General features: G+C 43.2%; 1 protein-coding gene across 1 annotated transcript in view; it reads right to left on the bottom strand.

Annotated features, from left to right (window-relative positions):
- The window catches only part of ARL15 (ARF like GTPase 15), a 494,530-nt gene extending 482,220 nt beyond the window's left edge, over positions 1-12,310 (bottom strand). The window contains exon 1 of the mRNA XM_006149015.3: positions 12,103-12,310. Coding sequence (XP_006149077.1) covers positions 12,103-12,150 — 48 coding nt within the window. The 5' untranslated portion in view covers positions 12,151-12,310. The remainder of the gene's footprint in view (positions 1-12,102) is intronic.
- Between the last annotated feature and the right edge of the window lie 1,484 nt (positions 12,311-13,794).

Raw genomic sequence — 13,794 nt, 5'->3', positions numbered from 1 at the left:
ATAAACAAACAGAGAGGAAGAGAATGAGAGAGAGAGAGAAACAGAGAGAGAAAGAAAGGAAGAGTTCCTAATGTTTAAATTATTTCAAAATCTTCCCCCAAACTGCCAGTTTTAGTAAAAAAGTAATTAAATAAATAAATCCCTGAGGTGTCATCAGTGAGGGGGAAAAATATCAAGAACAGGGAGAGAGACAGACAACCATTCACTAGCCTTTCAGCATAGAGAGGATATTTTAACATCCACAAAAAGATGGAAAGATATAATCTCTAATTTTTTTATCTGTAAATTCAACTTACAATCACTTTGTAACAGTCTTCTAGTTCTTCCATTTTTGCCTTGGACTGAGATTTAGGAAATATGTTATATGACCTAAATAATAGATGGAACATTTAGGACAGGAACTCAAACTCAGTTCTTTTTCTTCTGTATCACAGTAATAAAAATATGAATAGGACTGGCCAAGAGGCACAGCGGTAACACATTACTCAGTGATACCAGATCCACATGAAAGATCACAGGTCAGTTCCCCAGCCAATGTGTGCATGCCTCGTATGCATGCCCAGGATCCTTGTTGGTTGGGAAGGCTGTAGGGTATCATGGAGTGAGACCCTACTGAGGATGATTCTCCCACTGTCTCTGTCTCTCACTCTTATGAGAGAAGCTAGCTTTAAAAAGAGGGGACAGATTAAGAGTAGGGGCATATTACCAACCCTCCTGACAACTGAGGCAACTGTAAATCCTCAATTGCTCCCACCCCTCAGTTTCCTCAATCGTAAAACAGGAGTACTAATAGATCCTATCCTCAGAGAGTAGTTGAAAAGACTAGCTGAAAGGTGAATGCCTGTTAAGCTAGCACAAAATCTAGCACAGGCTAAATTCTCAATATTAATTAGTATCACTATCATCCACTTTATTGTCACATAACTTTGACTTAACAGTGGTTGATTATGCCCAAGCACGATTCTAAGTACATTACAAATATTAACTTATCTAATCAATATCAAGAGCTTTAAAATGCAAGTACCTTTTGACCTAACAAATCTACCAGTACTTCTAGAACATGATCATAAAACAAAAATACACCAAAGGGGTAGAAATACTGCAGATAATGCTCTCTTTCAGAGATTCACCATGAACATTAGCATGTTAAAAGCTGCATAGTAAAGAAGCCTGTTTAACTTTGACCCTGTTTCCCAAACTTGGCACTGGAACCTCTTTTTACAGGAAGACCCACTAAAATACCATGAAACTACTGCCCCTTTCAATATAATCTAAAAGGGTTTACATAAGATGTTCTTTGTTCTTTGTTATTATTCTGAAATTGGAGAAGGCTAGTAAGGTAAATTATGGTTTATGAGTACATGAACAAAATTCATGTTGCAGAAGGAGAATCATTCAACATTAAATGTCTACAAGTGCGAACAGCAGGTTATAATATGGTATTTTCATTATGAAGCCAGGTTTGTTTTCTTTTCTTTCTTTTTTTTAAATTTTGCCAGAAGGTGTGTCTGTTCTCTGGATAGAGATAGAGAAAGGAGAAAGAATCTCCCAGCCCCATGGGGGATGGTCATGCTGCAATCCCTGCTCCTTTATCTCTTCCCCCATCAGGATATGGAGCACACACACATACTCACATGCAAACCCAGTGTGTTTTTCAAGAAGCCAGGTCCAGGACTCAAACCACACAGTTCACCATGTAGGATCCAGCTCTCTTAAGCTCCAAACCACACGTTGGCCCCAGGCTGATTTTCTATATTTAAGAATGAGTCTATATATAGACTACAGGACAACATTCTAAAACGTTATTGGGTTATCCACTCGGTTGTCAGATTAGATATATTTTTTCCATTGTGCTTTGCTGTACTTTCTCAATTTCCTTCGATAAGCTTTTACTTTAACAATAAATGTTACCAAAATAATCTCAGTTCTTTCACAGGCAGATTGTCATTCCCTTCTCCAAGAGTGAGAGACCAGAAAGGTTGCTATCCTGTGGAATAAAACTCCACAGCAATCCCTGTTGGGGAGACAGAGACACAACTACGAGGAGATAAGTCCTCAACCTTGAGAGAAGCAGTCCAGAGGTCAAAACAGTCCCCAGCAAATCTAGGTACAAAGGAACCTGATAAATGAGGTTCCCTGCAAATCTAACTTTTCAAATGGTTAGTTACTATCAAAATCATGTAGGTGTGTTTGGCAGAGAGCCCAAGAGCAGAACGCCAACGTTACGTGGAGCGTGAAGGAGAGAGCATGTCAACAACCAAAGCAAAATCAGGAAGCAAATCTCACCTCAAGGTACAAACCCACGCAGCTTCTCCAATGGGAGCTGTGCTGTCACTGAGTTCCCAGAAGGCCTCTCTCAAATAGCCAGGTGGCAGCAGCAATCCAATGACCCCTCAATTTCCTGCATTGTGCCTACAATTCAGGTACCCCCTCTCATTTATCCCCGCAACAAATACTATGGTAGATGTGCAGTACCACATGATGCTGACAAGCACAGGCTTAGCATCGGGCAAGGTAGGCTCATACTTGACCCTGACCCTTCACTGCTGGTGCGATCCTGGTCAATGTTCAACCTTTCAGAGCTTTTTTTTTTTTTTTTTTTTTTTTTTTGGAGAGGTTTTCGCTATAGGGCGCGTGCGCTCGCCAGACAGACAGAGAGAGACATAGAGACAGAAAGCGAGAAATCACCCCCCAGGGGGGATGGTCACGCCGCAATCCCTTCTCCTCCATTCTCCTCTCGGGATCTTGGGCACGCACGCACACGCGCCCGGCGTGAGATTTAAGCCACCGGGTCCGAGACGCGAACCGCGGTCGACTACGTGGGAGTCCAGCGACATAGCCATTACGCTAACTGCTGGTTCCCAACCTTTCAGAGCTTTGAGCTTCTTCTTTTTTAAGTATCTATGTCTTTTTTAAGTCAGTGATACCTGATTTAAAAGAGCTGTTGGAAGAAAAAGAAAGCAAGTCAAACACACTCCACTGCACTTGGTACACAGCCTCCTATTTACCAGGCACAGAACCAGAATCCAGTGATAAAACTGAGATGGAGATGGAGATGGTCAGGGAGCCAGTACTGATGCGGGTTGCAGACTCATGCTGACCATGCTTCACTTCAGCACTAGAAGTCACGGTGGCTATATAAATCATGGAGAACATTACAAAATGAAAACACAAAGCATCTTGGGACAGCCAGTGGCATAGTGGTTAAGGAAGCTAGATCTCACATGGCCAACTGAGTGGTTCGCGTCCTAGACTAGCTGCTCAAAACCACGCTAGTTGCATGTGCATGAATGCCCAAAATCCCAACAGGAGAATGGAGAATAAGAGACTGTGCTGTGGCTAACCCCACTAGAGGGTGATTTCTGTCTTTCTCTTTCGCTCTCGCTCACTCACTCTCTCTCTCTCAGCAAGCACACATGCCCTATAGCAAAAACTAAAATAAACAAACAAACAAACCACAAAGCATCTTGTTCAAAAATAAAGAATTTCAGGATGGTGACCAAAGGGTATTAAACCAAGTGCAGGGCTCTTCAAAGCCCTGTGGTCATGTCTTATGAAGAAATCAGCCCTGCTAGAAATAAATATGCACTTTACAGACACACAGAAACAAAGGTCAACCAGAACTGGATTTCACATACTCATCTAAATGCATAAAGCATGTGGGGAGCTGCTGGGGAAGAGACACAGCACACTATGCAAGCTGCAGGCCTCCAAAATAAAAGTTCATCATTTATTCAATTTATGAGAAATTTCTTGTTATCTACAATGCAGCTATTAGGCATTCCCTAAAAACCTTTCCTTCTCTCCAGTCTACCTCAGAAAGAAATCCTTTACAGTTAATCACCAGGGGGCTTTGCCCAACTGAAGCCTGTAAGCAAAAGGCTGCACATGGCCCAAGGACCCAGTCCTGGGGACTTCCCAAACAGTTTTTCCTTTTGAGTGAAGCAAGCCAGTCTATAAAAGAGAGACATGGTATGTCCCCACTCAACATATACCAAATGTCCACACTCTATGGCAGAAACTAAAAGATTGGAGGGTATAAATGCATGAAAATGGTTGCAGATACTGAACACAGTGTGGCAAGAAGTTAGGAGCTGGGGGAGGGTGAGAGGATGGGAATCAAAGAGAAAAATAGCTAAGACATCTGGGGGATGCAGAAGTGGAGGACTGTCTGTGGATAACAGCATGTATGACATCTTTAACTGGACTGGTGTGCAGTGTGTTCATGCTGGGAAAATTTATTATACAAGCTGTGTTGATGTACAGCAATTAAATGTATAAAATAAATTTAAAAAAAAAAAAAAAAAAGCACAGCAGACTGAAAAGCAACAAATAGATTCTGCGCCTCAGTAACCTCTTCAAAAGAAACTAGGTCTTTGGCTGGCAGAAATGTGCCCCTGAAGGTGACACTAGGAGACAGTAATGAGGTTGCCTGAAAATCCATTTGTGGTCACTTGACGGAACACTGGATGCTGAAGATCACCTCAGTGACCAGAGTAAGGGTGCTGTGGTGGCAGGCACAGCATACAATTTAGTTCTCTTTCCATCCAACCTCCACTGGGCAGAGCCAAGTCCTTGCGGATGAGAGGACATCTGTCATCCTGTGCCTGGCCCCTGCTCTAACGTAGCAGAGGCAAGAGGCGCTTTTCCATGTACGTTTACTTAAACAGGGCACACTACTTGCATGAAACACACTGTAAAAACTTCAAGCGCATTTCAACAGCTTTACCTAACACCAAGCTGCCTGAACCTCTGTGCGGCCTAAGAGAGAGCAACTTCCAGGTGGAAGGTAGTGAAGAGGCAGGGTCGTGAGACTACACTCTCAGCTCAACTGCTTGCTAGCCAAGTGAACGTGGGGAAATTACACAACCTCCCCGAGTCTTGGTTTAGTGCCATCACATGTAGAAAGTGCTTATAGCATCATGTGGAACACAGTAAGCACTTGACAAGTTATCTGATTTTACCCTTCAAATGATAACTTGCAAATTTAACTCCCCCATGCCCCACCCCCAGCACTGCCCACACGCCAGCAAGCACATGGCTTAGGCAGCCTTCTGAACACAAGCTCCTGGTGGGCACAGTTCAATTTTTGTACTGATAAAAAAAAGTTCCATTCTCATATAGCTGAACACCACAGTCTTCATTACTTTTCAAATGACCTGTTTTATAAGTTACTAGTCCCCCTGGGCTCGGGCTTTGCAGCATGTCATGAGTTCCTGCTCTTGGCTCACTGGTTAGTTGGTTTTTATCCTGTACAGTGATGGACTGGTGATGATCTATCATCCTCTTCTCTCACTGAATCTTCCCCACTGACACACAAATTTTTATGATGGCAGATACAGCCTGTGAATGTAAAACTAGGCCAAGTTCACCAGACTACAGAAGAAATCTTATTAAATTAACCTTATTATATCTCAAACACAATATGCAAATGTAACAAACATCAATTGACAATTAGTATCTAACACTAATCAAGCATGTTTTACTTCCTACATTTTCAAGTCTAATTTTACGTTTTAGTTCGAAATGAAACAAACATTAAGTAAGAGATAAACAGAAAGCAAAGGAGCATATCAGAAGCTGCCTCATCCCCTACAAGCTTTATCCAAGCTACAGGCTCTGATAAAGCTACGTGCCTACCAGTGCTGCAGCCCAGCGGACGTCACAGCTGAGGGCTCCTCCCCATGACTTTTGAGGACCACGCATAAAGTAGGGTCTCCATGAATATTTGTTGACTGGATTAACAAAGTATTAGAATGAGCTTTTATTTTTGTAGACATTAAACAATCCTTAAGAGAATCTTATAACTTCCTGCTGGCTGATTCCTACTCTCAATCTTTCCATATATTGAGACTAGTTTAAAAACCAGCCCAGGCCAACCGTGGTGGGGCAGCAGTAGGGCAATATTCAGTGATGCTGAAGTCATGTGGGAAGGTCCCAGGTTCGTGTCCCGTGGTTTCCCTGATCCCAGCTGGTAAAGGCTGGTGGTGTATCATGGAATGAAGACTATAGGAGTACATGTGCTCTCTCTCTTTCTCTCTCTCATTATGTCTCTCACAAAAGAAACAAATAAATAAAACTTAAATAAAAACCATGCTGAGCCAGCCAGTGGCATGGTGGTTAAGGTGACTGGATCATACATGGCCAACTAACTGTGCAATTCGAGTCCTGTACCCAGCAGTGTGAAAAACACCCAGGGTGCCTGTGTATGCCTGTCCAAAATCTCAAAAGTAGAAATGGAGGAGAGATGGCATGGTGACCATTCCCCATGGGTGGGGGAGGGCTCTTCCTCATCCTCCCAACCCAGTCTCTCTTCATTGAATGTATGCACCCCTCTAGCAAATTTTAAAAAAAGAAAAGAAACAAAACCTCAGTACTCACCACCAAGCAGTAAAAATCATTCTATAGGAAGCTTAAGAATATCAGTAACATAATTACACTGCTATTTTATATTGAAACACAATCTGCCATTTCTCTTTCCTTCCATTATCTCATTTAATCATCACGGGCATTACACAGGTAGATTTTTGAACTGAAAAGAAGCTAGCAGTTGTCTTCTAACCTTTAAGAAAAGCAGGTAGATGTGCTTTTCTTTTTCATTATAACTTAACCATTTTCTCCTACCTTATTCAGAAAACTTTGCCCATTGTCTTACTAGTTAGTTCTATCTGTCAGGAAAAAGAAATACTAAAATGCTGGGACTGCCTGTGAGGATAGCAGCTAAATCTTTCTCGCAGGTGTGAACACGGCCTTTACACCTCATCATGAGAAGTGGAGAAAGGTGTGTGGCCTCCTAGAAAGAGTCCCGCATCTGGAAACAAGAGACTTTTACATTCAAAAATGCCACCTGGTGAAAAAAATTATATCTTGATTAAAGGTAAGAGTAAAGGATACATTCTGCATTCCCCAGAACAAAACACCTAATCCAAACAGATTTTATCTTGTCTTAGTGTAGAAGCTGGTCAGCTGGCTTCCTCTCATATTCGTTCCATTCAATAAATACGCACAGCAGGCCCTATGTATTATCCTTGGGTTCCTCATCGGTGCAGTCAATCCACCAAGGATCTTAATGTTACAATCTTGCTGACACATACTGTGTAATTAGGCCTACCATAGTTGCATCTAGAGTGAGCATGCACACATTTTTTCCCTTGTTATTATTCCCTGAACATGGAGTAAAACAACTATTTACACAGTATTTACATGGTATTTATTAGGTAATATAAGTAATCTAGAGATTATTTGAAATGTACAGAAAGATGTGTGTAGACTACATGCAAATATGATATCATTTTATAGAGGTGACTTGAGTATCTGTGGACTTTAGTATCCTTGGGGGTCCTGGAACCAACCCCTGACAGATAGCAGGGGATTCTGTATTAGGTGCTATCTATATGCCAGGAACTGAGTCAGGTACCACACTAGGTAATATATATAATTATTTAACATTAGTAAGTTAGCCCTGTTTCTCCAAACTAAACTCAATGAAAACCTGTCTTAAATATTAAGGTACCACCGCTGATCCTCACCTTGGCTGTCACCACTAACTGAGAGCATTCATTTTAAGTTAAGAAATCAACAACCATCTCCAAGATCAAAAAGCTTCATCTCTTTTAATATCTCAATCCTACTAAAAGCTGTTTAAAATATCACCTCCACCATTTTCTCCTTCCTTTTCCTTTCCATTCTCCTCCCAAAAAGTGAAGTGATGATATCCAGTCCAAAGAACAATGGACAATACATACACACATACAACTTTCAGATTCCAACTGCAAAGACAACCAGAAGGTAAAATAGCGATTAAAAGAAACAAGGAAAAGATGACACACACCATTATTCCTGTCAAGTGCACAGAAAGGGCCCTTACTCTAGTTCACTAGTAAAATCTGGAGTCAAGTGAAATGAGTTTTTTTCTTTCTAGAAGTAAAAGAATTTGGGAATTTGTTTTAAAAATAAGATCCCAGACATCATAAAAGAAATCTTTATTTTTTGGAAACAGAGTTTTTCATAAATATACAAAGGTTATGTATAAACAAACAAGTCCATCTGAAATGGTGTGTGCTACATCACTTTTGTTCCCTACAAGTTGAAAAGGAAAATGTAAAACACAAATAAGACCATCTCAGGAAGGTTGAGCTTTTTTCTTGTTTTTCAGTCCAGTATAATGCTTAAGTTTCTTAAAATTTACAAGGTATACTTGGCACATTCATAAAACCTTAAGTGGAGGGGGGAGCAGGAGATGGCCTCATGGTTAAGACACTGGACTCCCATGTAGTTGACCACGGTTCAAGTCCAAGAACAGACTTGAAACTCACACCGGGTGCGTGAGCGTGCATGCCCAAAATCCCAAGAGGAGAATAGAGGAAAAGAGATTTAGGCATTGCCATCCCCACTGGGGGATGATTTCTCACTTTCTGTCTCTCTGGCGAGCGCCCACACACTATAACAAAAATTTGAAAATTTACCACTAGATTGGTAAATTTTCAAAAGCATAAAGTGGAAAAAAAAAGTAATGATTTTTATAAATACCAAGGCAAATCAAGAGTATGTAGGGGCATAGCAGGTCAAACAGAAAGTCCACATCAAATTTGGGGCCCTTTGATTTTGTTGCAAAGTTGTTATTAAATGGATAAATAAATTAATCTGCTTTTAGAGTATCCTTGAACCCCAAAACATTCATCCCATACACATAGAGTCTATCTACCTAGAGGTTAACCTGAATAATTAACTGGGGTTTTCAATATTGTTTTTACTACATTCCTTGTGTTTGGCAACTCTGAAACAGCTTTGAAATGCAGTTGATAAATGTAAAACACATCAAGTAAATAAATATAATGATCACAAATCCCTGACTTCCTTTATCAGGAACCACTTAACTAAAAACCCTAAATTAGTTTTCTTTACTATAGGTTATGTCCTCCTTTCCTCTTTGGTAACTATTCTCAAAAAACTTTGGCTTTAGTTTTGGCAGTCTGTAAGATAAAACCATGGTGATATGTTTTACAAGACAAGCTACAAATTAATCAGTTAAATAATTATTTCATTTAATTCAGAAAATAATTTTTGGCAACTTTCTTAATCAACAATGCACCTTGCATTTTAAAGAATGCAAAGTGGGTACAGCAGATAACTCCCTTCCTGGACTGCAGTAGTGGGTGGATAACACCCCATTTTCACATAGATAGGGGAAGTTACTGCCATCAACCAATATACAACGAAGCAGAATTTGAACGCAAAAAATTTGACTGTTCCATTCACAAGGTGACCCATTAACTGCAATTACCACCCGTCCCCACAAGCTCAAACTATGACGCTTTAGGAGAAGCATCTTCAGTTTAAACTAAAAGATGCCCAAACACACAGCCCTTACTAAACCAGTCCTGGTGCAGCTTTCTCGGTCATGAAAGCATTTACGGCCTTCCTCTGTTCAGCCTTAAGTGTAATTCCTAGAAGGCACTGGCAAATCTCTGCCAGGCCAATCTGCAGTTGAAAACGGATGCGTGTGGTGCGGTGCGACAAGATGACAGGAGGGTCAACATTTCTAACCCTCTACTTCAACTCTGCATGGCAATAGCGGCTCCGCTAACACAGTCAACACAGTAATTGCACAGGGCAGATCACTACCCACGTACATGAGGGTCCCCTTGACCACAAACAGGCAGCTCTGGGGAAATACAATTTCTGGAACAAAACATGATGCTTGCATAATACCACAAACACACACAAGCCCCCTACAAGTTGAAAAGGAAAACGTAAAACACAAATAAGACCATCTCAGGAAGGTTGAGCTTTTTTCTTGTTTTTCAGTCCAGTATAATGCTTAAGTTTCTTAAAATTTACAAGGTATACTTGGCACATTCATAAAACCTTAAGTGGAGGGGGGAGCAGGAGATGGCCTCATGGTTAAGACACTGGACTCCCATGTAGTTGACCACGGTTCAAGTCCAAGAACAGACTTGAAACTCACACCGGGTGCGTGAGCGTGCATGCCCAAAATCCCAAGAGGAGAATAGAGGAAAAGAGATTTAGGCATTGCCATCCCCACTGGGGGATGATTTCTCACTTTCTGTCTCTCTGGCGAGCGCCCACACACTATAACAAAAATTTGAAAATTTACCACTAGATTGGTAAATTTTCAAAAGCATAAAGTGGAAAAAAAAAGTAATGATTTTTATAAATACCAAGGCAAATCAAGAGTATGTAGGGGCATAGCAGGTCAAACAGAAAGTCCACATCAAATTTGGGGCCCTTTGATTTTGTTGCAAAGTTGTTATTAAATGGATAAATAAATTAATCTGCTTTTAGAGTATCCTTGAACCCCAAAACATTCATCCCATACACATAGAGTCTATCTACCTAGAGGTTAACCTGAATAATTAACTGGGGTTTTCAATATTGTTTTTACTACATTCCTTGTGTTTGGCAACTCTGAAACAGCTTTGAAATGCAGTTGATAAATGTAAAACACATCAAGTAAATAAATATAATGATCACAAATCCCTGACTTCCTTTATCAGGAACCACTTAACTAAAAACCCTAAATTAGTTTTCTTTACTATAGGTTATGTCCTCCTTTCCTCTTTGGTAACTATTCTCAAAAAACTTTGGCTTTAGTTTTGGCAGTCTGTAAGATAAAACCATGGTGATATGTTTTACAAGACAAGCTACAAATTAATCAGTTAAATAATTATTTCATTTAATTCAGAAAATAATTTTTGGCAACTTTCTTAATCAACAATGCACCTTGCATTTTAAAGAATGCAAAGTGGGTACAGCAGATAACTCCCTTCCTGGACTGCAGTAGTGGGTGGATAACACCCCATTTTCACATAGATAGGGGAAGTTACTGCCATCAACCAATATACAACGAAGCAGAATTTGAACGCAAAAAATTTGACTGTTCCATTCACAAGGTGACCCATTAACTGCAATTACCACCCGTCCCCACAAGCTCAAACTATGACGCTTTAGGAGAAGCATCTTCAGTTTAAACTAAAAGATGCCCAAACACACAGCCCTTACTAAACCAGTCCTGGTGCAGCTTTCTCGGTCATGAAAGCATTTACGGCCTTCCTCTGTTCAGCCTTAAGTGTAATTCCTAGAAGGCACTGGCAAATCTCTGCCAGGCCAATCTGCAGTTGAAAACGGATGCGTGTGGTGCGGTGCGACAAGATGACAGGAGGGTCAACATTTCTAACCCTCTACTTCAACTCTGCATGGCAATAGCGGCTCCGCTAACACAGTCAACACAGTAATTGCACAGGGCAGATCACTACCCACGTACATGAGGGTCCCCTTGACCACAAACAGGCAGCTCTGGGGAAATACAATTTCTGGAACAAAACATGATGCTTGCATAATACCACAAACACACACAAGCCAGTTTTTAAAATGATGTTCAGTCCCAGCACTGTGCTGACACTTTTCCCACCTAAACTTCTCAGCACAAGCCTGGCCTAAAAGCATAGCTGGGATCCAGTCTCTGCGACGGACGACAGCAGAGAGCACCCACGACGGGAACGCTGGGACAATGCCTGCCCCAACCCATTCCTGTTCTGGCCAGGTTGAGATGTAGTTCAGTCCGGTCTACTTTATGATAATGTGTTTTTAAAACCCCGCCGCGACCCAGGTCATAGCTTTAGAGATCTAATAACAACCAAATGACTAGGACTGCCGGGCACTTAGTAAGCCATTCTGGTTATGGCTCTTTAATAGTACCTTGAGTTCTGCTACGGGGAGAGCAGAAAACTCCAGCTTCCGCGGAGAGTCCTCTACTAGGAGCGCAGAGGGAAGCAAGGCAAACCGATCGCGGACGAGGGACTCCGTACCACCGCGGCCCCATCTCTCAGGCAGTCTCAGGGACCCTCGCCCCACAGGACGGCTGGCGGGGGACGCACCTTTACCTGTCAGCTCCACCACCCAGCCACCCAGGCAGCTGTCCCTCCGAGTCCCGGCCACAGCTTCACAGCCGGCTGCGAAAGAAAGAACCCCAAAGGCATCCCATCCCAAAGAAAGAAAGCAAAAAGGCTGTTCCTCCAGGCGAGGGGCCATCGGACACGCGGAGATCCGAGAGACGACACGCCACTCCTGCCCCGCACCTACCAGATAATCCATGTACAGAAACGCCTCAGTTATCCGGAGATCAGACATCCGGCAGCCTAAAGCATCCGGAACAGCTCCGAACCCGGAAAAAAAAGCAGCGTCTCTGGCTGCGAGAGAGCAGCCCCTGAAAAGCCAGCAACAGCGAAAATAGCCGAGAGCAGCCGAGGAGCCGAAGATTACACAAGGGGCGCGGCGATTGGCCGGGCGGGCGGGCAGAAGGAAAGAAGAGCGCTCATTGGCTGCGGCGACTATAAAAAGCAGGCCTCTGGGGTTGGCCTGCAAGAAGCGCGGGAGAGGTGCGGGCGTCGGTTCCTGTGTGCTGGGCGGAAGGCGGGGGGGAAAGGCGGCGCAGGCGGAAGAACGAGCTGTTAGGGCGGAAAATAGGCTAGTGCGGCGACCGGCGGAGTTCTCCGCGCTGCCAGAGCCTTCCAGTCCGATAATGCAGAGCCGTATTCCCTGCTCCGGACAGCTGAGCCTTGGTGTCCTCTCCCACTCCTTTGTGGGAAGCGAGTGTTGTAATGTGGGAGGCGTGGTAGCCACCGACACTTAGTCTGTCCCTGCCGCGTCTTCTTTTGAATTCTGTGGCCTCGAGACTGCGCTGCTCGGGCAAGTGTGTAGAAGGGTACTCTGAGAAAAGGCCAGGGTAGCCTGAGGGGGCGAGGGTAGTCTGGCGGGGTGGGGGGAAGCCTGTAAGCGGCTTGAGGGCTGAAAAGCCCTCCGTACCTTCCAGTGAAACTGCCGAGGCGAACAATTACAATCTAATGTCCAAAAGACACTCAGGCGGAGTTTACTCGGAGTCTTCTCTCCCCGCCCTGACTCGTCCCGTCCGAGAATTCGCTCGTCAAGTGAAAAGGATAGAGTTAAAGGACTCACAGGTGCACTTCTCAAACACCTGGAGCGAGGTTGATTAGTTCTTATGCTTTGTCTAATTATTGAGGACGAAACCAATACCCCTAAATAAGATGAGTAATCCGGGTGCGTGTGCGTGTGTGCCCAAGATCCCGAGAGGAGAATGGAGAAGGGATTGCAGCGTGAGGGGGTGATTTCCTGCTTTCTGTCTCTGTCTGGCGAGTGCAGGCGCCCTATAGCAAAAGCCTCTCTAAAAAAAAAAAAAAAAAAAAAAAAAAAAAAAACTCTTCGCAATATCCCCAGTAGTATCAGGACACTTAAAAAGTCCGAAGAAAAAGAAAGTACCAGTTTACCTCGGTTCAAGATAAATTTGAAATTCATGCCTTTTTTTCCCTGGTAAAAGCTTTATATCCATTTGGTCCAAGACATAAGAGGGCTGCCAAGTGGCTGGAGAGGAGAGGCTTGGAAGCTGATAGCAGGAGACTCCAGGTTGTTGGGTTCTAGACCCTACTCGTGCTTCAGGGTGAGCTTTTCCAAGGCTCAACCCACCCTGGGGACACCCCAGCCTACCGGAGTTGGTCAGGTGGTCGCCTATCTTAATGAGTTTCACATCCTCATCTAAGAAGTTAGGTCTCCAGAAAGTCAGAAATGGGGGTCTGTGTGGCTAGAACCCAGAGCATGAAGATTCAAAAGGGCCTGGTTCAGGGAACCAGCAGTTAGCGTAATGGCTATGTTGCTGGACTCCCACTTAGTCGACCGCGGTTCGCGTCCCGGATCCGGTGGCTTAAAACTCACGCCAGGCGTGTGTGCGTGCGTGCCCAGGATCCCGAGAGGAGAATGGAG

Source organism: Tupaia chinensis, unplaced genomic scaffold (genome assembly GCF_000334495.1).
Source record: "Tupaia chinensis unplaced genomic scaffold, TupChi_1.0 Scaffold000251_1, whole genome shotgun sequence".
Lineage (NCBI taxonomy): Eukaryota > Metazoa > Chordata > Mammalia > Scandentia > Tupaiidae > Tupaia > Tupaia belangeri.
The sequence above is the reverse complement of the archived record's forward strand: the minus strand, read 5'-3'. Positions and strand labels throughout refer to the sequence as shown.